Here is a 22,687-nt window from a genome sequence, read left to right on the forward strand (position 1 = left end):
TATTACAGTTTTGGGAATAAACAACTCCCTGTGTGATGTTGGGCCTGGCTGTGACACTACATTAGAGACATGTGTAAACACAGAGCAGCAGCTCTGATGACTCATCACACTTGAGATAATGAAACACAATCCAACCAGACACTGTCAAAGCCACAGATTAGCCTTACTGCCACGAAGCACATGCACTGTAATCTACCTTAAATGTACAAGCTGCACAGCTTCTCTACAAAGACACTGAACCCCCAGTTGCACTCTGGGCGCTTCACTGCAGTCCACTGCTCCTTAATAAACAAGAATGGGTCAAATACAAAGAAGAATTTCCCACTGTGAGATCAATAAAGAGTAAAGTATTATTATTAAATCAACCAAATAAAGTAGGATAATAAAACTAGTAACTTTTGACGTAGGAATCATGAGAATTGATGAGCATTACCTGATGTGAGGCTCCCGCTGTCAGCTCCACTTGGAGTATGTCATCAAGAGTCTGAGGATAAGCTGCCCATCAGACCCCCATGAGGCACATGCCTCCTCTTCCCCCATGCTCTCTATCCTCCCGAGCTGCCAAACCCTCAAATCCATCCGATTGGCTGCTGTGACAATGTGTGAAACTGAAGCAACTGTGACGTCCATGGTGGCTCTCAGTTAACACAGCGGAGGCCCTGAAGCACACGCGGACCCTAGAGCCACCATGGAGCCAGTGGCCAGCCGGTGCCTCCATTGAGCGGTTGTATTAAATATCATGGGCTTTAGAAAGCAAATTGAAACGCTCATGCTAGTGACAGCTGGCACACGCTGGCTCAGGTTAACGTAAATAAATAAACACCGGCGAGGTGTAGGTTTAACATAGGTTCAAACCACTGGCTGTGTGGTCTAAGGTTCTCGAATAAGTACACAGTAAGAGACACAGTGGTTGGTTCTCCTTCAGATCTCACACAAGTGATCCTGAGCTAGGCGGAGACATAGAGCGATTTCCTGATACTCCAGAGAGGATGTTGACAACAGCGTCAGCTTTCCTATTAAACAATAGCAAGAAAAAATAATTCCACACAGAGCACACCGGCAGTTTGTGAGATGTGGCTGCATCACAAGGTCAAGATGGATCTTTTATTTCATGAAAAATCTAGCCAAATACACTTCAGTTTGTATACGATTAAGCAATAAACACTACAAAAACTGTTTGAGCACAAGATTTCAAGAGGCAGGTACATTGGAAATATTCTGAAATGTCATGATACACGGTCCAACACGGTGCAGACAGAGCATCCACATCAGCTTGTGTTCATTTTGCACTGTTCTCAGCATATACACTTTCAACACAGGGGGGTAAATACTCAAAAGTCCATTCCTACATTAGATTTCCCCGATCACTCTTTCACACCCGATGATGCACTTTTTTCCCAGTCAGTCGACGTCTCTGCCCCTTGGTGGTCCTCCCGGATTTCTTTTTAGCTTCGGCGGCGCTCTGTTTCTTGTCTGTCTGATGGCCTCGTCCACCTCGGCCTTCCTGCTTCCCCTTCCCCTTCGCTCTCCGCTTGCATGTGAAACTGCTGAGCGACGCGTTCAGGGAGCGGATCCTGTAGCAGCAGGGAGGGGACAAAAAGAAATGCAGCTAGACTGAGTGTGGCTGGAGGAAGACAGCCAGACAACTGAAGAAACATCTGAAGACCGCTGTTATGTCACCACTGTATTGTTGTGGTGTATAGCACATAATATAACACTCGGAACGGCCTGTGCGTTCATTAAGTGATCAGTTGATCAACCATTTAGCCTGCAAATAACGTCAGGGATGTCTGACTAAAAGTATTTATTTAGTATTTTTAAGTTGTCACAGGAAAAACTGGCAACACTTTATTGATGCTCATATGAAGAAACCTGCATGATAACCAGCTTACTTTTTGTTCATGATTGGATTTCCAGCTTTTCTAGGCATAGCTCTTTTTTCCTCCCGTTCTTTTTCTTTCCCCGTTTCTTCATCATTGCACTCTCCATCAACCTTGAAAGCAAAGATCCTCTTTGTTAATTACATTTAATTGGCATCAGAATTCTTCATCCTGATCAAAAACACACACAACTGATGTTAAGATGGGTTGGGGATTTCCTGTTCACCTGATTTGCCACCGGTCCAAGCAGGTGAGCCCCCGTGAGGTCAAGTTCACTAATGGTTGTCACAGTGACGGTGTGGTTGGGGTGATCGAACTGCACAGACTCCGTTTGACCGGTTATCACATCTTCCAGATCATCTTCAGCCTCCTCTAAAAATGAGTGAAGAGAAAACAACACCAATCGGCACATATTCTTAAGTGTTACAGGGAAGTAAAACAAAAAGCAATAGACTTTTTCTTTAAACTCACCGAGAGCATCTGTCCGCTCCTTCAGCACCCTTATGTATTCCTTATGCCTCTGAAAGCAGATAGACAGAAACGTCATCAGTGGATTCTTTCCTTACATGCTCCCACCAAAAAGCTAATTTACTTCACACTTACTTCTTCTCGAACTCTGATCTGCTCTTCCTTGATTTTCTTTCGAATTTCTGCCACTGCCACCTTCCTCCTTTCAACCTTTCTTTTATGGAACCCCGTTAAATAGTCCCTGCCAGGGCAGAAGAGGAAGAAGCTTCAGAAACAGAAATTCTCTACCGGTTTGTGAAGCATAAAAGACATATAACGGCGATTATATGTCTTGGTGCATTTTCTTAGAATGAAAACTCTTATTTACAATTCAAAAATAACATTTTAGGTCAATAGGTTTTTTAAAAAGTTTGTTACAGTAACTAAATAAACTCACAAGGAAAATAATATGATGGCTCAAAACAACACCACAATGCTGTTTAGGCTGGTGTTAAAGAATGTGACTAACTTCAAGTTACTGAGCTCCCAATAACCTAGAAGTATTGTTAGCTATCATGTACTTAAACCTGCTGCTATTTTAAAATGTCTGCACTTGCTTGTTTTTTATACTTAGTAGAAAGCTAACTAATGGTAACCTAAGTTAGTGCTAATGCTAAGATGCTAGCTAACATCTGCGTAATAAAACACGGTTATCGGTAGAAAAACTTACTCTCTGCCTTTGTCGTCAAACGTCACCATGTATTTGTTTTCTCTTTTCTTGGACCCGGGTTTAAATTTACCATTTTTGGACTCACTCTTGTTTTTTTTGTTATTTTTCATGTCGTGCACGTGAGTTTACCCTACAATACTTCCGGCTTCTGGTGTCGAGGAGCTGGTCATTTAAATATGTCCGACTAGAAACACGTAGGTAAAATCTCGATAGGTTCCACCCGTAATAAACACCGAGGACAAATGATGATTTGGTTGGTTCAGGCTGTACAGTTGGTGTATCAGATGTCACCTAAAATAAATACCCTAGTTTATAGAGTTTATGCTGCGGTTGTAAACTGCATGATCTGTTGATATGATCATGTAGTTGATATCAGGTCACCTTGTCTTGAGATGTGAATGAAAATGAATAAATGCCATTTCAAATCAGGTAGCAGTCTGTATTTCTGTTAATCGTGATGTGATAACTGCCTTTAGTCTTCAAACCTTCACCCATGCATTTACTATTTCTATATTAGGTATTTGTCCACAATCCCTCCAAGTGGCAGGGTCTCGCTCGCTTGAAGTGTTTCATTTACACCGAGGTGTCCAGTGCCCATCGCACAAAGAGAATATGTGAAAGAGGACACCAATAAACCATCGTCATCAGATCTACACTGGCATTCACACTCAGCCAACACCTGTGTTTAGATGAAACATGCTCTCATTTTTGTTCCCGTTTCACTGCTCGTATTTGTGCTTCCCATCTTAGACAATCCACAACCAGCATGGGACTTTTAACACCAAAAGATCACGATCACGATCACGATCTCACACACACACCAAACACTGTCATGTGTTGTTTTATTACAAAACAAACATCAAAATTAAACACAGAAAGATGGACAATAAAAAACATCAAAGGGGAAAGACAAAAATAAAATAAAAACTATTGAAACTGTGCTCCGATGGCTGTGCGAGCACTGCTTTCCTCTTTTCACACTTTTCCCAGTCAGGAAAGATAATCTACACTGAAAACAGTATATTCAGGACTCTTTAGGTTGCTAACTTACACCTTGGGTTGACTTGGAAGACATAGTTCTAATAGCATTTGTGTGTTTGCCTGTATTCTAAAAAACAGCAAAGAAAGAGTGAGTCCAAAATCTCAGGCTAATTGTTTAAATGCAGTCAACAACAAAAAAATCTGATCCCAGGATGCTTTTATCAATATGAAACAAAAACAATGACAGAACTGTTGCTAAAGCATTTGTATTAATATTGCATAACCTTTAAATAAGAAAAACAGAGCACAGAAACAGGAATGACAGAAGTGCCTCAAAAATTACAAATAAAAAGAGACCTGGACAAAGAACTCACAAAGATACAACTCCTCCTTTGTTTCGCAAGTGAAGAAAAATAAAATAAAATATTTTTTTACATTACATCAAGGCCATTTTGCTTTAGAGCGTTACATCACAGGTAAATACCATTCTTCACATTGATCACTGTGTTCAGCCCCCTTTTCACTCATCCCCAATTGATACGCCAGTCAGCATCTGGAGTTTTTGACACTCACTGCCTTCTGGGCTCGAAGGGCGGCTTCACGAGGATGGTCAGCCGTCACGTTTATGGATGTCCGGATGCTTTTTTTGGTTGGAGTATCACTTTAAGTGTGAGGCTGCGGATGTTGCTCACCTTGTGAAAGCTTCTAAAAGGAAACCGTTACGACTGACATGACGCAGCTCTTTTTTCAATGTGTGTGTGTGTGTGTGTGCCCTCTCAAGCAGAAGTCAGGACTTCTTGTTTAATCTACTTCTGTCTGTCTGCCTATGTACAACCTATATACAAATCACATTGTGAGTTTGAATGCAATTAATTTAATATGGAATAATATGTAGAAGCATCTGTGTGAGCGTGTGTGTTCGCTAATCCAACCTTTTTCCCGTTTGACAGAACGAAGCATGACATCAGCCGACTTTGCTCCACCGTACAATGCATTGCACCGTGTATGAGGTAGATAAGAAGAGACACTACTCAGCGCTGTGTGTTGAAAAGTGAGCTTGTCTCTCTGTCTGCATCCTAGCACAGCCATGCTCAACAGACCTCGGCTGTCTACTCTCAAATACTCCGACACACTCAATTGAAGCGCGCAAGCTCAATGAGACGTTACAGTTATTGCAGCACTCACATTGCCGTGTGCCAATAATGATTGTACAGTTCGGTATCCTACAGCTAATCAATGCGCTGCTGCATCACATTTATTTGAACAGCTACTAGATAATGGTCCCTTTTTCCTTTGGGGCCTATTAAACCTGATTTTCCTTGTTGTGTGGCATTGTTCAAAATGAGGCAGGAAGCCAGCATGGTACCCTTAATGACCAGAAGATGGCGTGATTGTGCTGCAACAATGAGACTAAGCATCAAAGAGGAGCTAATGTTGAGCCTGCAGTGTGGATACAGAGACAGCTTAAAACCAGCTGTGTGTGGGTGAGAAAAGTGTGACAGAAAAGTCTTACATGTTGTTGGTGGATGATAAGCCCGGTTTATATCTTTGTATGTACAATAGCAAATTACGGAGTTTGTTGTATTGTGAGTAGCCCTAATGTGTGTGTGTGTGTGTGTGTGTGTGTGTGTGTGTTCAGGAGGCAGCAATGGTTGTGCCCCCGCTGAGGCGCAGCAGGATCTGCTGACAGTCTTGTAGGGAACGACGGTCTCCCACCCGCTCCAGGGTGCGCTTGGCCTCGGCCAGCAGGCGGGCGCGATGCCCGGGCGGGGTTAGCAGGGGCATGGGCAGGTGGCGGCAGGCCAGCAGGATGGCATGAGCCCTCTCCCTCTCACCCAGGACGCACTCACCTTCTGACGGCAGCAAGCGGGAGGAAATGAAGAAGAAGAAGAAAAGTGGAGGTTAGGTGTGTGTGTGTGTTTTTGTGTGTGTGTGCGTGAAAATACAGGGTTGTGTTGTCCTCTAGGGTTGTTTCAAGTCATTTTGCCATTAATAGTTAAAATTACGACCACAGGGGAAATTATCCTGAGCCGGCGGTCAAGGTGAACCTTCACTCTGAGTTGGAGCGTGAATAGGATTCCGTAACCATGAAGATGATGTCTGTATTTAAACCAAGAGACAAAAAGACTTTGCGTCTCCCTTACCAGCCGTGAAGGAGTTGTGCGCCCTGCGTCGGAGGTTGTGCTCCAACAGCTGGTGTGTCCTCGTGGGGCTGGCTCCAGCCATCAGCCTCACTGTGGTCTCATGGAGAAAAACCTGCAGAAGAATAAATAAATAAAAAACAGATACATCAGAGCTGCAACGATGGTCCTCATCAAGTATTTACAGGTGTTTGAGTGATGTTGGAGCAGAAACACATCGCTTTACCCCACATACGGCAACCTACCCGGGCTATCTAGAAGAAGCATTCTGCCGTTCTTGTAAAGCACCGTGAGCACATCTTTCTCAGCGAGCGGTCTCACAACAGAACCTCATGAAAGGATGCAGTTGGTCCCGAGAGTCAAGACGGAACAAATGAGCACCGGCCGCTGTGGGAGCAGTAGTTGCTAAAGACCCTCTGGCTACAGTAATGACTACTCGAGTAAATCTTACAAGTATGAATGATGCTGATGATGAGATTGATATATATATCTATACATATAGATATATATATATAGATAGAGAGATGAGATTTCTGGAGCTGGCGAGCGCTGGAGAGAACGCGATTTCCAAGACTGAAGCAGTAAATGCAATATTATCCTGAACAAGATTAGCAGGTCTCAGCTGATTTCTGGGCTTACAATCAGTGCAGACTTTTTGTTAACTTGACATGCCAGCAACACATTGTGGGTATTATTACCTAGGAGAGTTGCCTGCTTGTCAGTGTTATAACAATTTCTAATATCTTGGTTTTGGCATTTGTCCATATTTTTCCATGACAATTAATACATGCACAATACATTAATAAAATACTGGTTAATCTTGACACCGTTGTGATTTCAGCTTGCAAGAACTTAAGCGTCGATGTGGTTTCTCCATCTCATCCTGCACTTTGCAGATCACAACACCTGATATGATGTATAACATATAATGTACAGAGTTCTGATCTATTTAGGGGTGTACCTTGTGTTGCGCCTGTCTGTAGCACTGTGTGAGCTTTCTGAGCGCGCTGAGGTCCCTCTGGAAACCAGCCAACTGGGACCCAGGGGCCGGGCCAGGTTCTCCGTTACTGCTGCCTCCCCGCTGCCACAAACTGGTCCTCAAGGTCAGCAGAAGGTCACAGATGAGGAGCTCCACCCCCTTGAAAGGGAATGAAAACAAAAAGGTCAAAGTGCTGTTTGGTGCATCTACATTATATGTATGAAATCATCATTAGTTCTTCTGACCCAGCATGCATGCTTAAAATTAACACCATGATATTCAGTGCCGTCTGATGTGAAGTGGTGGGGTGTGTAGCGGGTGCGTGCAGATTGGGGAGGCCTCTGTACTGCACTGCAGGCACATTGCACTCGGCTTTAAGGATCATGCAATGCAACTACAATGCACCACAGCCACCTCCTGCCACCCATACTGCCCACACACTCACACACAGCCCCACAGCGGCCCGTACCCGACGGAGCATGCAATGTGTGTACATGCATCAGAGTCAGACAGGGTTTTCCCATACAGCAGACAAGATGACATAACAACAAGCGCTCTAATCACAAACCCAGAGCAGCTCTTGCGAGGGATGCTTTGTGCATTACCTTGTTCAGCCAGTTCCCAGTCTGGGCGACGGGCACCGAGATGCTGGAGCGCAGGTAGCCGCTGGCTCTGTCGCAGTGGGACAAGTAGGCTATCGCCCCCTCCCCCTTAAGAGGAGGCAGACTCATCTGGACCGCCTTGCAAAGCAGCAGCACGGCCTTGGGCAGAGGGTGGCTAAAACAGAGAAGCAAGAGGACAGTTGGTGTGGTTCCTTTACAAAAGAGACAAATGTTTAATTGTCTATATTACGATCCTTCAGTTTAATTTATCTTAGATGCTTGTAATCTACAGAAGAAGGGTCAAAGATGGTATGGTTATGACTTCCATATCTGTGAATCCATATTATCTTGATTATCTTCTCGGAACTCAAAAGGTTGCCGTGATGTTCAACAATTTAAACTTGAAGAAGGAAGAATGAACCACTCTGGTTTCTGTGTTGTCGAGTTACAGCTTGTGTTTCGTCATATCTAGACCAACTGAAACCAGTTTTTACTTCACTTACTCAAGAGTGTGTAGAGCCCTCGGCATGCGCTCCGCTTCTGCCAACAGTGACCTCACGGCGACATCATCGCCCTGCAGCCAATGCACGGTGGCCTTCAGCACCGAAGCCCACCAACGACTCACTGGGTCTCCCACTGGCAGGAAGAAGAGAGGGAAACGATGTTGAAAATAAAAACAAGGAGGGAGAAACTAGCTTGAGTCCAAGAGTCTAAAAAGCACTTTTCTTGTGACTGTAAAAATCTTTTTCTTTTCAAGCTGTTGTGGGAGACGATGTGATGGTTAAGACCCCCTTCTTTGAGACTTTGCTCTGTGTCTCTAGTGGGATCAAAATCTGTGTGTGTGAGATGATATTAACATGCTTTGGGGGGAGAGAATGTCTCAGTGTGAAAAAAACCCGATTAACGTTGTTGCCAATTAACATCCTCTCAACAGATTGTCAATGTGTTTATTATACCCATTGAAAGTCATTTATTACCACAGATCAATGACTGCAAGTGTTATCTGTGATAATACGATAAAAAGCTAATCTCCAAGGCCAAAATGGTTGTCAGTACAGGAAATCCATTCATGCCGACAGTAATGACTCTGATGGCTATCTGGATAATATGCAGTACTGAAAAACAGAAATCGCTTCTCTACCCTCCCCCACGCAAACAACATCTGATGTGATTCATGCTTTATTGTGATTGGACAGGGTGGTTCTCCTCATGCTATTCATACCTGGAGTGGTGGTGTGATTTGGAGGAGTCGAGAAGGGAGGAGGAGGGGACGGAGACTCCTCTGTACAGCTGTTTAACAACTGGAGGAACTCCAGAGCGCTGGAGAACTCCCTGAAAGAGAGACAGATCATAAAAAAAAAATAAGATCCAGGATGAACCATTAAGGACAAATTGGGAACAACGTCACTGGTGCAGACTGGCTTACCCAGAGTCGCTGTTGCGTTTGCCTGCTTCAGAGCCGCTCTGCGGCTGGATGAGAGTGTGAACGGCTCTCTCAAGAAGCTTCCTGCAGAAACAGCGGTGCAGCTGGGCAATGGGGTCAGCTGGGGGAAGATCAGGAGGAAAACAGAGGTGAACAGTGAAATCATAGCGTTCTGCATTTTATATTTTCTTTAACATTAAATAAACAAAAGAAACACAATATTCACTCAAGGTATATGAAGCTCACCACAATATAACAAAGATCTGTATGCCAACCCAGCCAACTTAGCGAACATGACTCGGTGTTAGATCCATCCATCTTTTTTCTAATGATTACCAAGGGCCCAGCTCTGATTTTAGTATCATAGCTGGGAATATATTGGTAGAGCAATAGTTTCAATTGAAGATGCAATTAGGTCTTTCCATTTAAAAATATGAGATTTCCTTTTACAGAAAGTTCCTCTGGTCATACGATTGAATAGAATTACCATAAAAACAATGATGACTTTAGTTTATCTTTTGTTATAAAAGAAATGGTCTTACATCTTTTTTGGACTGTTGGAGTTCAAATAATAATAAATAAATAAATAAAAAACAGACAAAGTGAAAGAACAGAAGGGTCAATTAGAGTATGTATTTATGTCATACTTGGTTCTCTCTGAGAAGTGTACACCCCGTCGCTGCTCTCCGACTTCACCGACCAATCACAGCTCAGGAAGAACTGCCTGCCCAACGGGGTGAAGAGCCAGCGCAGGCAGTCAGGGATTGGCTTGGTCTCCGATTGGTTGGCCACACTCTCTGCACAGCTCAACAGGTAACCCTGGGAGGTGCACGTGGAAGAAAAGATGCTGATGATGGAAAGAAAACTCAAACAAAGTAAACGCCACTGAAATAGTAAGAGACAGAAGATGGACAAATGTAAAAGACTCACAGGCAGACAGGAGAGGTGGTGGCCCAGCACGGTGCGCAGGGCTGTTGCTGCAGTGACGTAGATCTGGGTGAGCTGGGCAGGGGCCATCTTGCCTTGGGCGCTCTGGCTGAGGTTGACGGCGCTCAGAGACACAGATAAAGCCCACATGCTGCTACGCTGAGGCAGCTTTCCTACAGAAAGAGAGAGAGGGAACATAAACCGTATCATCGTGTTTGAATCTTCATATCATGTCGAAGTGAAAGTAAGGTCCAATATCGATTTGCTGCATGTAAATTAATATGGTGTGGGGGGATTTATTCAACCCATGTGTTCCGTCCTGCCGGTGTATAGCGTCAGCCCTCTTTGTCCTCACCTGTGAGCTGCAGCTGGCTCAGCCGGTGGTAAACCAGCGCTGCGTCCTTTGCGCTCGTCCGAGCCTCCTCCCCCTCGTGCTTTCCCCTAACCTGATGAACGAGCCAACCCAGAGGAGTTGGGCGATGCAGGATGTAGCGAATGAGATTCCAGGACAGTGAGCAGACCAGGTCCAGAGTGGTTGAGGGAAGCAGTCGAGTCAAGACGGACAGGCAGGTCTCTAAACTGGCCATTGCCGCTGTGTAATCACCCTGCAGGAGAGAGGAGAAATAGTTAGCTAATTAGTATTCAGTGAAGGGTGATCGGAAAGTGTGTGTGTGTGGTTTAAGAACAGCTCAAAATAAAGCCTTGCAGGGAACAGGCAGGTGAAACTGAGACATCAGCAAGCGAATCAAAGCCGGGTGAGGTTATCTTCAGTCAGTGATGAATCATCATATATCATTCTCAAAGCACATCAAAAACCAGATAATAAAATAGTAATTGCATTTAAGACTTATTTTACACTTCTGATCCCAGGGCTCATCTGTACTCACCCTGTTGAGATGCAGGTCGGCTTGTTTCCGATGCCTCCAGAACGACACAGACTTTGGCGAGTGAAGGGGCGTGACGGGCTCCCACAGGTAGAGCACCCTGACACAACCCCACACCGCTCCCACCCCGCTCAGCACCCACACCATCACCCACGGCAACAGGCATCGCAGCCAGGAAGCTGGAGAGCCAGAGGAGATGAAACATGTGGAACATTTTAGAAGACTTCACGACCAAGTGTCCCGCTGCGTCACTAGTTCGACCACGACTCCGCCCCGCTCACCAAAGTCCTGTGTGTGAATTGGGAACCAGACGAGAGTTCTCGACGGCCCGTGGCCCGCAGACAGGCTGGGGCTCCCCGAGGCCTCAGAGCCCAACAAAGATGGCAGCGGGTTCAGGGACAGGCAGAAGAAGGTCAGGGCGCAGAGAAGCAGTCGAGAGCGATCCATCACTCCAACCGAGGAGGGAGAATCTGGCTCCATCTTCATCTGGCAGACGTTGGGAGAGAACAGGTTTACAAAAATCAATAACTGTGGAATAATTCACAATCATGGCAGCTAATAAACCATGAACCTGAAGTATGCCTTGGCAACACTGTACTTTAATGATGGGAATATAATTATGGTTGTGCTCTCAAGTAATTTAGAATTTGAATCTTAAATTTGAGCTATCAAAGTCAGAGTGGAGGAATACAAAAAGGTAGTGGTTTGTGAGAGACCCATTATTCACAAAACAATCTTTTTAAAACGCTCCTTTCTTGTAACATTGAAATTCAGATAATGAGAAAAAAATATGCAGTCTCTGATAAAATGTATGTCAACATAACGCCTTCTAAACTATTTCGCAATATAAACCACCGGTGGAAAGCTTTAACTATGAAGCATAAGGGTCAATCCATATAATGTACTATTATTATTACATGTCATTTAGCTGACGCTTTTATCCAAAGCGACTTACAACCATGTTACATTCATACACTGTAGACACAGCTACAGGGAGCAATGCAGGGTTAAGTGTCTTGCTCAAGGACACATCGACTAGGGCGGGGATTGAACCGTCAACATCCTGATTGAAAGACGGACCTACTAACCACCTACTACTACTACTACTACTACTACTACTACTACTACTACAACCACTACCACTAACACTAAAAAACTATGGTATGTTACCTGCTCGTGATCCAGCAAGGGGCTGCCTGGCTCTGAGTCCACACAGTAAGGAGAGAACTGGGCAGGGGAACTAGAACCAGAGTCCGAGGCTGGAGGAGACATCATCACTATTTCCTCTTTCAGCTCCACGTCTTCAGACAGGATCACTGGCTCTGAAACAGAGAGGGGGACTCAATGACATCAATGAATCCCGAGTTTCAGATCAGCATTCAATAATGTAAACACTTACTGTTCTTCTGGTTGCCCATCTTAAGGGCCATGTTCTCCTGCCGTAGTTTGTGGTTGACTTGCTGCAGGTATTTGATGTAGTCAATGGCCTTCTTCAGCACCCCTGACTTGTGCATCTGTGAAGACATGAAGGAGGACATTTGAGGATCCAACTACCATCAAGAGCGCATGAGTGAAATCAGGGCGTTTATTTACTTAATGGCTGCCCCGGTTGACTAACCTTCGCATCATTGCCCATGACCAGGTCTCTGAGCTGCACGATCTTGTCGTTGATGGAGGAGCGATACCGCTTCTCGATTATGTTGTGCGTCGTCCTCCTCTCGCCCTCCTTCACCACTCCTCCCGGGCCTATTATTCCTCCCATCATCTGGCACTGATCCATGCTTGATCTGGCCACGTTTGTGCAGTGAGAACCTGGCTGTAGCTGCTTGATCGGCAGTTTGTCGCCTCCTCCCAACATCATAGGGAGGGTGGTCAAGATGTTGCTGCTCATCAGCGTCTGGGGATGGAAATCGGTAGCAGTACGGTAGCTGTCAGTGTGGGAACAAAAAACATGATCATTATTAACAACCAAATGGTTATACAAAATCTTTTAGGCTCGCTGAATACCGGAACTTGCAGAGCTGTGTTCTGGATGGGCGTCGTCAAGGTGGTGATCCCTGTGGGGCTCTGCATGGTCGACAGCACCTGCGTGCCATCTGGTTTCAGTGTTGTGAGAACCAGCGAATCGGTCTTCAGAATCTGAGGCTGCTGGACAAGGACCTGATGGAAAGACGCCTAAAAAGGGTCAATGTGAAGCGGTTGTTTGTTTACAAGTAGTTTAAAAGATCAACACAGATCTGCAGGGCCTCTACTCTGCTTTGACACCAAACAAAAGGAATCAGCGTATGAGCCATCGTTTGCGGCTAATCATCATTACACCGCTAGCGACTGCGAGCTTACTCACAGGAACTTGCTGCATCTGCTGCTGCATAGCGTGGACTGTGGTGGGCGCTGAGAGGGTCTGGATGGTCTGACAGGTTGGGGTCAGAACACGCTGGTGTTGAATGGTCATCGGCTGGAGCTGTTGTGACGTCATAATGCTCTGCATCTGAGGTTGGAGGACTGGGAATGGAAGACAAGAAGATGGTTGATTTGTCTGTCAAATTCAAAACACACTGCAGATCCTGAAAAACAAACCACATTAGTACAACAACAACAACATGTCACCCTTAGGAGACACTGTAATGGGCTGTACGATGATTTAAATCTGTATTCACCCAAATATTGAGCATTTTATGAAAACTATCTCAAACGCTCAACAGAACAGCCTCCTATTCCTCTTTAGTCACCTTGGAAACCGGAGCCAGGGCTCTGGTGGCAGATGACGGGGCTCTGGATGAAACGGGACTGTCCGCCGTTGGAGGCAATCATCACAGTTTGGGCCGCTTGGGTCTGGATGGGCATGCCCGTCTGGCTGTGGGTCTGAACCAGGGTGTGGACTGGGAAGCTTTGGGTCTGCATGGCGATCCCCTGGGTGTGCATCTGCGTTTGAGTGAAATAAACAATAAACTATATCGGTCAGGCTGACTACGGTTTTTGCTATTTGTAGGGATGCTGAGCTGGATATTATATTGTACGGTCTGTCTACATACTATAAAGTTGTTTTCTTCTTTTTCTATAGATGGCACAATGACAGAAAATGATTCCACACCGTCTCCAAAACAGTCAATAAATTTCAGCAGGTGAGACAGACACCTTGAAAACAGCTGACTCAAAACTACAGTACTCGTCCATCACTACAGATCCAAAACATAACCTTGAATGCAGCTTTCAATACGCAATTAACGGTAGTATTACTACTAGGAACAATGAGTACAATGGGAGGTATTACTCATCACAAGATTTGAGTGTGAGAGTGGTGACATTTGATACCTGGATGGTGGGCTGGGCCGTATGTTGGGGCTGAGGCTGGATGGGCTGGACCACCTGAGGCCGTGGCTGAAGGAGCGGAGGGCTGCGGTGCTGCTGCGGTGCAACCTGTTGCTGCACCGTGGAAACGGCCGCAGGGGAGGGAGTCTGTGTGGGAGTGAGGGGAGGGGTGAGGGGCATAGACTGGGGAGACAGTGTCTGGGGGACGACGAGGCTGACGGCGGCGCTCTGGTACACAGCGGGGGCTGGCGTCTTGGGGGTCGGAGGGGTCTGAATGGCTGGGCGCGGAGCGGTGCCGGCGCCGCCACTCTGCACAGAGCCCGCCGAGTTCATCTGATCCTCAAACAAGTCTGGGAAGTCCCCCACCTGGTTGCTGACAAACTGCAGCATCTCTGAGGAGATGGAGAAACAGAATGGACATTACCAAACGCCAAATTTGATTTATAAAGGAAAAATAACTTTCGTTCAATGATATAAAATATGATACAGCGTATGAGGTATATAGTCAGCATCTTAACAATTCTGTGGTTTAAAATGTTTAAATATAACTAAATAATAGTAAATAATAGCATATTGCACGAAACCCATGACTGACAATTACTTGACAACCTTTAAGTTTAGGTCTTAGCTACACACAATATTACAGTACCAAGAAGATAATATTTTATAGAATTGCTTTCCCAAGTGTCCTTGAAAAGAACTGATTAAAACTTAAGGTGGTAAGGTTGCCCCACTGCCGACCTGGCACAGATTTGTGAATGCAGTTATCTGCTGATAGATAAGACCAGTAGAGCCCAGATACTTTCTTGGACTGGCCTTGAGCTGGCACGTGCACACACAGATAGAAGCTACTGTTCTGTCCATAAACCAGAGAAAGGGTTGTCCTGAAAGCAAAAGGCCTTCACACAGATAACGTTGAAAAGGTGTAAAGACCAAGGCAGCAGGGTAAAAAAATAAAAGTTCTTTAATAAAGAATACAAAGAGATGTTTTGTATATCTTTGTATTCTGATGTATTCTTTATCAAAGTACTTTTGATAAATGTCACTTATTTCAGACTTTTCTTTGATGGCGAAAGCAATGCAAATGTTGGATGTTAAGGATCTGCTATATAATAATATACACTCAGTTGGGGCCACGTTAGCAAAACTGCAACAAATCACTTCCTCATTAATGTTAATGTTAAGTTCTTGCAAATGTTTTATGAAGGAAATGCATTAAATATGTTTTACAGACCTCAAGCAGATGTGAATTTTACTTTGTTTAGAAGAAAACTCCAAAGGCCACCTTTAATATTTAGTCTATCTTTGTTGATATAAACAAGGTGCCTTCTTTTTCACTAATTATGATGAAATACTAAGCATTTTTGTCTGTTTATTTTAATAATATTACAGAGTATATCAGAATTCCCCAAAACATAAAACAAATAATAAAATGTATCACCATCACAGTATAACACTATGTATACTATGATCATTGGTTTCATTTTATTTGGTGTTAATGTCTCTTCAATGTCAAAAAGCAGATGGCCAAAAAGCACAAGCCTGTCCATTACTGTGGAAAACACCATGCTGTTCAGGACTTACAGACATTTGACATATTTACAGGGTCCATATGGTGGAAGCTGCCATGACTGATCTATATCACTGACAGTGCACATGGGATCCATCATCGGAGTCAATGAGCAGAGTTTTCAGCCTTGAACTCTCTGTTCAGCGAACAGCAAAACATGTTCACGGATCGTTTCAGAGGGACATGAAATCACTGGTTACCCACACTGACGGGGCCAGTCCTAATATTCTGAATGGGAAGATGACTGCAGATGAACAAAAGCACTGAGTCAGGGACACACACAATATCAAAGAGCCAAGAGATCCGCTTAACATGGAAAAGTTAATTCCGGTCACCACTGTGCTCTGTGACATCGTAATGACGTCATTCATTCGAGGCTAGGAGTGGCAGTCTTACATATTTTAAGAACTTGTCTCAACCAAATCATTCATGGAACGGTGACACGTGCATTTAAAGAACCGAGAATAAATATTTGTCATCTCTTATCTCATTGAGATAGATTTTACGATAAAAACTCAAGGGCCAACTTTCTAGTTGTTATACAATTTCATGACCATAAAATAAGGATTTTTGAGGATCACAAAGTACCAACTGGCCGAGGGCTGTGGTTCCTCTGATGGGACTAATGACTGTGAGAGGAAGTTCTGTTGACACAGAGGTTAGCCAGAGGGTCATACACAGTGAAAGTACTTCCGAACATCCCCGATATGAAATTATGCAGAATCATGCATTTAAACAGCCCTGGTTGAGTGTGTTTCAGACAGAAAACAACATTTGCCTGAGCCGTTCTTGCTCAGGAGCTTTTACCAACCAGTCCTTCCCATGCCACATGGACACGCACACACATTAACGAGGCAGACAGACTAGTGCATGCACTTGTGCACCTCCATGGGGGGCAGAATGTTGATGACAGACAGGACAAAGCAGCCCTGAGCCCCAAGAGCCTCAGACAAGCCTACACAAAGGGTACTACATCCATCAGAAGGGGGACCGTTTCCTAGGCTGCTAGACGCAGAGAAAATAGGTTATATAATTAGAGCAGCGGTTGCTAAGAGAATAATAGGGAGAGGAAGATCGTTGTAGATTACTATTGGGCATGAGCCCTTACAGGGGCCTTTAAGACCTCTCAATGAACAGAGGCTGGGAGTATTTTAAATTCATATAATAAAAGCAAAAATAAATTATCACACATGTAATTAGGAAGACGGTGCTGACTGTTTCTGCAACTAGAGTAATTTTTATGCAGTTGGCTGCGCTGCCTGATGGGGAAAAGTGAACTCGTCGATTAGCGGTGAGCCAAACAGCGAAAGAGTGAAGAAAAAAACTTCTTAGTCGCAGATCGCCTGTGAATTCATCAGTCCACCCTCAGTTGTAATTTCCCTCTCTCACTCGTCACAATCTGTATGTTCCTGTCTTTTCACACAATGGATTTGTGGGATTACATAACTGTGGCTGACATCGGCTCACTCTGTCCAAGGGCCCCCTTAGAAAAGAGAATTAACACCCCAAACCAAAAGGCAAGAGGAGGTTCTGAAATGTTTCATGAGCCTGTGTAAGTAAGTATCATTATTATTTGTGACATCTTGTTAGATAGTGGTATAAACCCACTGCTGTGCCCACCAGGAGGCAAGAAGACAGGATCCAGTTCATATCACACATCAGACTCCACACACACACACACACACACACACAGATCAGATCAGATCAGATCTGGTCCGGTCTGGTGATTTGGCATTCAGTGAAATTCCACCCAAATGGAAATCTGGTGACTCGGCACTGGCCAGCGTTTCACCAAAAGCCCAGTCCTTTCAACATGTGCCAAAGGGCGAGACCTGTTTTGATACAAGCCTGTCTACAGAGCGCAGACGGGATCTTCACAGGAGATGTTGTCCCATAAACTCAGCGCAATGATTCTGCAGAATAAGCCTGAAAAAGAAGATGAAGAAAGGTCTTCATTTCATTCTGAAAAAAAAAAAACTAAAGCTTGATGAGCAAGTTACATTCTTGGGTGTCCATACACAGCTTCCTGATGAATGCCACCTCTCGCCTCATGGAAAATATCACGCTGCCCACAAACTAACTTATTCTTCCATTGATTTGCAAAAGATTATGTTTATATTTGCAATGTGACAGACAAGTGCACCATTCTACATGTTTATTAAATTATAGGAACTGTGAGGCTAACAATGCTTTACTTCCCTTTAAACGCCAGCGGTGCCGTGAGTACTTATAACATAGCTGGTTGCATCATAAACAGACCTCCCCAGCGGGACGAGCATCTCGCGCACAGCGGAAACAGGCCGACGCTAACGTGGAAAAACCACACTTGAGTCGCAGTGACGCGACCACTCACCGTCGATGTCTCCCAGGGTGAACTCGTCCCCCAACTCTGCTAAAGTCGGGTCCATGTTCTCCATGGTGGAGATGTACTCTCCGCTGTCCATAACGTCCGTTCGCACCTCGCTGTCACCGGAGGGTCGCGGGGGGGAGGAGACAGAAACAAGAACCACAGCCCCTTTATCTACTCGGGAAGATTAGTCTGGTTCCGAACAACCGTGAAACAACACAGGAGCCTCACAAGAGGTGGACAACGACGTCGATAAACTAGTTCACGCCGATATACGGTTAAGTCGTCGCCATATTGTTTTACGCTCATTACGTCATTCACAAACAGACTCGGTGGCTCATAGCGGGCGCTGGTTGGTCGACGCCGAGCTGTTGTTGTCATGAGACCAGTCATCGCCGTCCAATGACAAGGTCGCGTTCGCCGTGGTCTGATAGTACGTCAAGCATCAGAAGCCTCTGTGTCATTTGAATAAACCGCGCCCCCTGTCTTTGTGACAACAAGTGGAGCTCGTTAGACACAAGTGAATGTATCCATAGATCACATTAAATAAACACTGCAGACATGTCGATTCAAATCATAAGCATTTTCCTCCTATTATACAATACCCAACATTGTTTTATTAATTACAGATTTACAGTATCAACAGAGTTAATGATTTTCACCACTTTCTTGAATACAAAAAGGATACTTCAAGTCAGATGTCTTAAGTATTGTGAGCCTTATTAGCCTTTTAACAATTACGTAGAATAAAAATGTATTACAATAAAACCAAATATTGCTGAATTATTAATGTGTGCACGTAATTCAACCAACAGTTCTAAGATATAGTGGATTTAAAAAGTCTCAAAAAATCACTAATTTGTAAGCACCTAAAACTGATCTTCAGAAAATGTTCTTGTAATAATTGTTCTCATAAAATCAAATGACACATTTGAGGGAACAGCAGAAACACATACAATGAGGACAATGCATTCACTGAAAGAATACAGACTTTTGTGTTTATTTCACTGCAACAAAGTTAACACTGAGCTGTTTATACATTTACAGTACAACTTGAAATAGGGTTGTTTAAAACTAGTGTTAATACTTAACTTCATGACTCTTGTCTGGTTACATATTACAAGACGTGAAACACTGCAATACAACCACCATCTGCCAGAACACACTTCAGGATATAAAAACAATACTTAGAACTTTCGTTCATTTACAACACTCATTACTGTCATGAGTAAGATTAATTACATTAACACATTATTTTCACCTGGCAAAAATATCTTATTTTCAGGGATTTTTCTTTAGAAAAGGAGAAAAGTCAAATTCAACTGAGCTCACACTGCTGAACTCCGACATTTTTAACAGCCCAGTTTCCAGAAGTAATTGTCTCTTTATTTCTATTATGTGACATTAGGTTGTGTTCAAAGGCAACCAATCGGCTGTGAGATGAATAACAACCGCATAAAAATTGATTTAGATAAAAATGTGATTGTCTTTATTCGTCAGCCCACTCAACATTGCAAATGCCACTGAACTCATTCACCAGCCTCAAAAAGTTCCAATCAATATTCTTTGTGAATTCAAAATTCTGTAATCTCTTTTATCAATTGTAATTTGTGATTGAATCTTTGAGGGGGTTTTAAATTCTGTGGCAAAGCAATATCTCTCACTGCTACTGTGTGTGGGGTCTAGCACTTTATCAGAAGGCCAGGTAACAAATATGAATAGTATCTCCAGTCTTAAACTTGTATTCATTTGTTCCAGTAGACCTCATACGACTTCTTCTCTGAGTAACTGGCTTCTGTTGTTCCTGTGCCACATCTTATTTTTTCCTTTACCACCTTCACTACCAGACCACCAGCCAAGGCAATGCCTGCTGCAGCCTTCCCTATCTCAGCCACTGCAGTCAGGATGCGTGTCGATACTGCCACGGTGGCCCAGGGATCTGACACAACCCTGCTGGCCACCGATGCCGCACTAGGCCCCGTTAGGCCACACACAACACCGGGGGACCCAGCAGCCAGTGGGACATTCACAACTATCTCCTGAGCTAAGGCTGCAGCACACTGAGGACTCCCAGTACCTGCAGCTGCACTTCCTACAGCGGCCACTGCATGCTGCCCTGCTGCTGAGGCTAAACTGCCCTGAGCTACAGAGGCATTGGCCATTCCTGCTGCTCCTACTGATGCAGTTTCAGCTACACCGAGGGCCCCTGTGGTGAAAGCTACTCCCTCCAGCGCCGCGCTTAGAGCAGCCCCAGCTCCCATTGTGCCTCCCACACCTGCTGCCACTCCCACTACAGAGGCCCCTATGACACTAACCTGCCCCAGGGCATCCAGAGCACCCTCCTGAGGACTGGCAGCTTCTGTACCAGCGATGGCTCCAACAGAACCACCCAAAACTCCACCCGTTGCTGCCCCCAGAGCCAAAGCAGTTTTTCCTGAGGCTGCCGCTACTATGGCCCCAACAGCTTTCACCACACCTGTGCTTCCCGCTACAGACATCCCAGCGAACTGACTTGCAGCGAAACCAACCGAGTTCCCCATGAAAGATGCCCCGGCCGCAGCTGCCAAAGGGGTAGCTGCCCCAAACACTGCCCCCACCAACATGCCTGTGGCTCCAGCAGCCACCAGGATCTTAACTCTCTCCAGCACCTTCGCAGACAGCGCAGCCTCCCTCCTCATGTGAATCAAGGAGGAACGGACAGACTGGCGCCTGCTCACAGCCCTGCGTCTGCCTCTAAACTGGTCTCTCAGGAAGCTAAAGGCGTTGCCTCTACTCTCCTCTGTCCACCTCTCCACCCTAAAATCATCTTCCTTTCCTCTCTCCAACTCCCTCCTCCTGACCCCTTTTGACCCTCTATCGGTGCTCTCTGCTCCGTCAAACACCAAGTCGCACTTTCTTCGTTTTGCTAGTTTAGCTTGCTCCTCCATGCTGTCATCGATTATCTTTGGTTCTCCCCCCTCTGCTAGCCCTCGCTCCCTCAACATCCTTTTCTGCTCCTCCCGGATGGCAGCCTCTGCTTCTAAAAACATGGCATTGGTGTAAAACCCTTCTCTAGTCTGCTTCGCCATTGTGTCCACCTTCAGTAGGAGTTCTTTAACCTGCACTGAGTTACTGGGGTCTTTGTTGTTAAATACATGGTACCTGCCCCCACACCTGTCAATCAAAGCCTTAAGCCCAGCAGGTGCAGTCTCCTGCAGATAATCCTCAATCCCTATGCCTTCTAGGTCATCACCTCTGGTAAAAAGAACCACTGTGTGGTGACGTACTGCATCCTCCCCAAATATCTTGGTCAACTCACAGGCAGCCTGGTTCTCATTGTCTGTGTATCGTCCTATCGGCACCACCAGGAGGAAAGCATGTGGCCCGGGGGCAGAGAGAGACACACATTTGGCTACCTCTGCGTGGATCTGCTCCTCGCTCAGGTGAGTGTCCCCAAAACCTGGCATGTCAACCACTGTGACTCTCCCCGTCCTCCTCTGTGCGATAGCCGGGCCTTCCTCCTCAGCATCCTCTTCCTCTGCGAGCTCAGTGCTCCCAAGCTGGCAAGTCCTGGTGACAGAGCTCGCACTGATCTGCGACAGGAACTGCTTCTGGCCCAGAAGGGTGTTCCCAGACGCACTCTTGCCAGATCCGGTCTTCCCGATGAGGACCAGCCTGAGTTCTTCACCACATCTGGTGTCACAGTCCTCTGCTTCCTTCTCAGCCTCCATATCAACTGGTTGCTTCTTCTCTTCCTGGCACCCTGGAGGAAACACTGCACAACAGAAAAGTGTCTGTGAGACTACGGCATTTCATTTTGATAGGTTCACTGCAACACCATGAACGAATGCAGACAATGCAGGCCTTGTGTCCAAAGGACCAGAAGAGTCGGTGTTTGTAAGGACAGAAACAAAACGTTTCACCTCAATAGGTCAGCTAACGGTTACTACTGTGTTACTAACCTACATTACAGCTAGCTAGCTAATTAACAGTAGCTATGCCATTATAACTTAAAAGTATTAGCTACCAAATGATAACACACTTTGAAACTAGTCACACGTCAAATGCAAAGATCAAAAGGCAACGCTGTAACTTTTTTTCATTATCAAGCCGACGCTCGCGACCTTAAACAAATACCGACAAACAAAACGTCCGCATTAACAAGCTAGCCTTAGCAAGTTGCTAATTTAGGACGAAAACAGCGACTGTCACGAGATGAACGTCACCTTACCAGAGTCCACGTTATTAGTGACATCTTACCAGAGTCCACGTTACTCGTCGCTTCTCGGTCCGTTTCTTCTCTCCATTCAAGCTTGGACTTAGTTTCCTCTCGTGCAGCTACAGTTAGCTACAAGTTGAGTTGGGCTGTTAAAACCCAAACATTGGACTTCAGTAGCAGACAGTCGGTTTGGTGACAGCCTGCCCTCTGCTGGCTGATCGGTACAACTGGCTGTGCCGCGCGCGCAATCTCTCTCTCTCACGCACACA

The 22,687-nt window shown here is 45.1% G+C and overlaps 3 protein-coding genes across 7 annotated transcripts; all 3 read right to left on the reverse strand.

Moving 5' to 3' along the window:
* Positions 1 to 1,060: 1,060 nt before the first annotated feature.
* Positions 1,061 to 3,245, reverse strand: nol12 (nucleolar protein 12). The gene is made up of 6 exons (XM_034539214.1): positions 3,058 to 3,245; positions 2,484 to 2,589; positions 2,352 to 2,400; positions 2,107 to 2,252; positions 1,893 to 1,993; positions 1,061 to 1,574 (listed from the first exon to the last, which is right to left on the reverse strand). The coding sequence occupies exons 1-6, from the start codon at positions 3,165 to 3,167 to the stop codon at positions 1,373 to 1,375; spliced, it is 714 nt and encodes a 237-aa protein (XP_034395105.1). The 5' UTR covers positions 3,168 to 3,245; the 3' UTR covers positions 1,061 to 1,372.
* Positions 3,246 to 3,882: 637 nt separating this feature from the next.
* Positions 3,883 to 18,570, reverse strand: srebf2 (sterol regulatory element binding transcription factor 2). Of its 5 annotated transcripts, none has more exons than XM_034540296.1 (20): positions 18,227 to 18,570; positions 14,307 to 14,695; positions 13,724 to 13,916; positions 13,339 to 13,496; positions 13,012 to 13,169; positions 12,613 to 12,922; positions 12,394 to 12,508; positions 12,165 to 12,316; positions 11,276 to 11,480; positions 10,998 to 11,173; positions 10,466 to 10,715; positions 10,114 to 10,283; positions 9,831 to 10,002; positions 9,187 to 9,304; positions 8,983 to 9,092; positions 8,264 to 8,396; positions 7,764 to 7,935; positions 7,141 to 7,317; positions 6,183 to 6,294; positions 3,883 to 5,888 (listed from the first exon to the last, which is right to left on the reverse strand). In XM_034540296.1, the coding sequence occupies exons 1-20, from the start codon at positions 18,315 to 18,317 to the stop codon at positions 5,674 to 5,676; spliced, it is 3,576 nt and encodes a 1,191-aa protein (XP_034396187.1). In that variant the 5' UTR covers positions 18,318 to 18,570; the 3' UTR covers positions 3,883 to 5,673. The 5 variants fall into 5 exon arrangements, with proteins under 5 accessions (XP_034396187.1, XP_034396186.1, XP_034396189.1 ...); XM_034540295.1 differs by having other exon boundaries at positions 3,883 to 5,891; positions 18,227 to 18,569; XM_034540298.1 differs by having other exon boundaries at positions 3,883 to 5,891; positions 12,613 to 12,891; positions 13,002 to 13,169; positions 18,227 to 18,567.
* Positions 18,571 to 19,191: 621 nt separating this feature from the next.
* LOC117735596 lies at positions 19,192 to 22,678 on the reverse strand. The gene is made up of 2 exons (XM_034540301.1): positions 22,460 to 22,678; positions 19,192 to 21,974 (listed from the first exon to the last, which is right to left on the reverse strand). The coding sequence occupies exon 2, from the start codon at positions 21,928 to 21,930 to the stop codon at positions 19,966 to 19,968; it is 1,965 nt and encodes a 654-aa protein (XP_034396192.1). The 5' UTR covers positions 21,931 to 21,974; positions 22,460 to 22,678; the 3' UTR covers positions 19,192 to 19,965.
* Positions 22,679 to 22,687: the final 9 nt, after the last annotated feature.

The sequence above is a fragment of the Cyclopterus lumpus genome, chromosome 8 (genome assembly GCF_009769545.1).
Source record: "Cyclopterus lumpus isolate fCycLum1 chromosome 8, fCycLum1.pri, whole genome shotgun sequence".
Taxonomy (NCBI): Eukaryota; Metazoa; Chordata; class Actinopteri; order Perciformes; family Cyclopteridae; genus Cyclopterus; species Cyclopterus lumpus.

Coding starts and splice junctions, on each gene's coding strand:
- srebf2 (XM_034540295.1), bottom strand. CDS start 18,317: ATGGACAGCGGAGAGTACATCTCCACCATGGAGAACATGGACCCGACT. Junction 11,174..11,275: donor AATTCACACACAGGACTTTG/GTGAGCGGGGCG, acceptor CTGGCTCTCCAG/CTTCCTGGCTGCGATGCCTG. Junction 9,093..9,186: donor AAACGCAACAGCGACTCTGG/GTAAGCCAGTCT, acceptor TCTCTCTTTCAG/GGAGTTCTCCAGCGCTCTGG.
- nol12 (XM_034539214.1), bottom strand. CDS start 3,167: ATGAAAAATAACAAAAAAAACAAGAGTGAGTCCAAAAATGGTAAATTT. Junction 2,590..3,057: donor TTTGACGACAAAGGCAGAGA/GTAAGTTTTTCT, acceptor CTGCCCTGGCAG/GGACTATTTAACGGGGTTCC. Junction 1,994..2,106: donor TTGGACCGGTGGCAAATCAG/GTGAACAGGAAA, acceptor TTTGCTTTCAAG/GTTGATGGAGAGTGCAATGA.
- LOC117735596 (XM_034540301.1), bottom strand. CDS start 21,930: ATGGAGGCTGAGAAGGAAGCAGAGGACTGTGACACCAGATGTGGTGAA.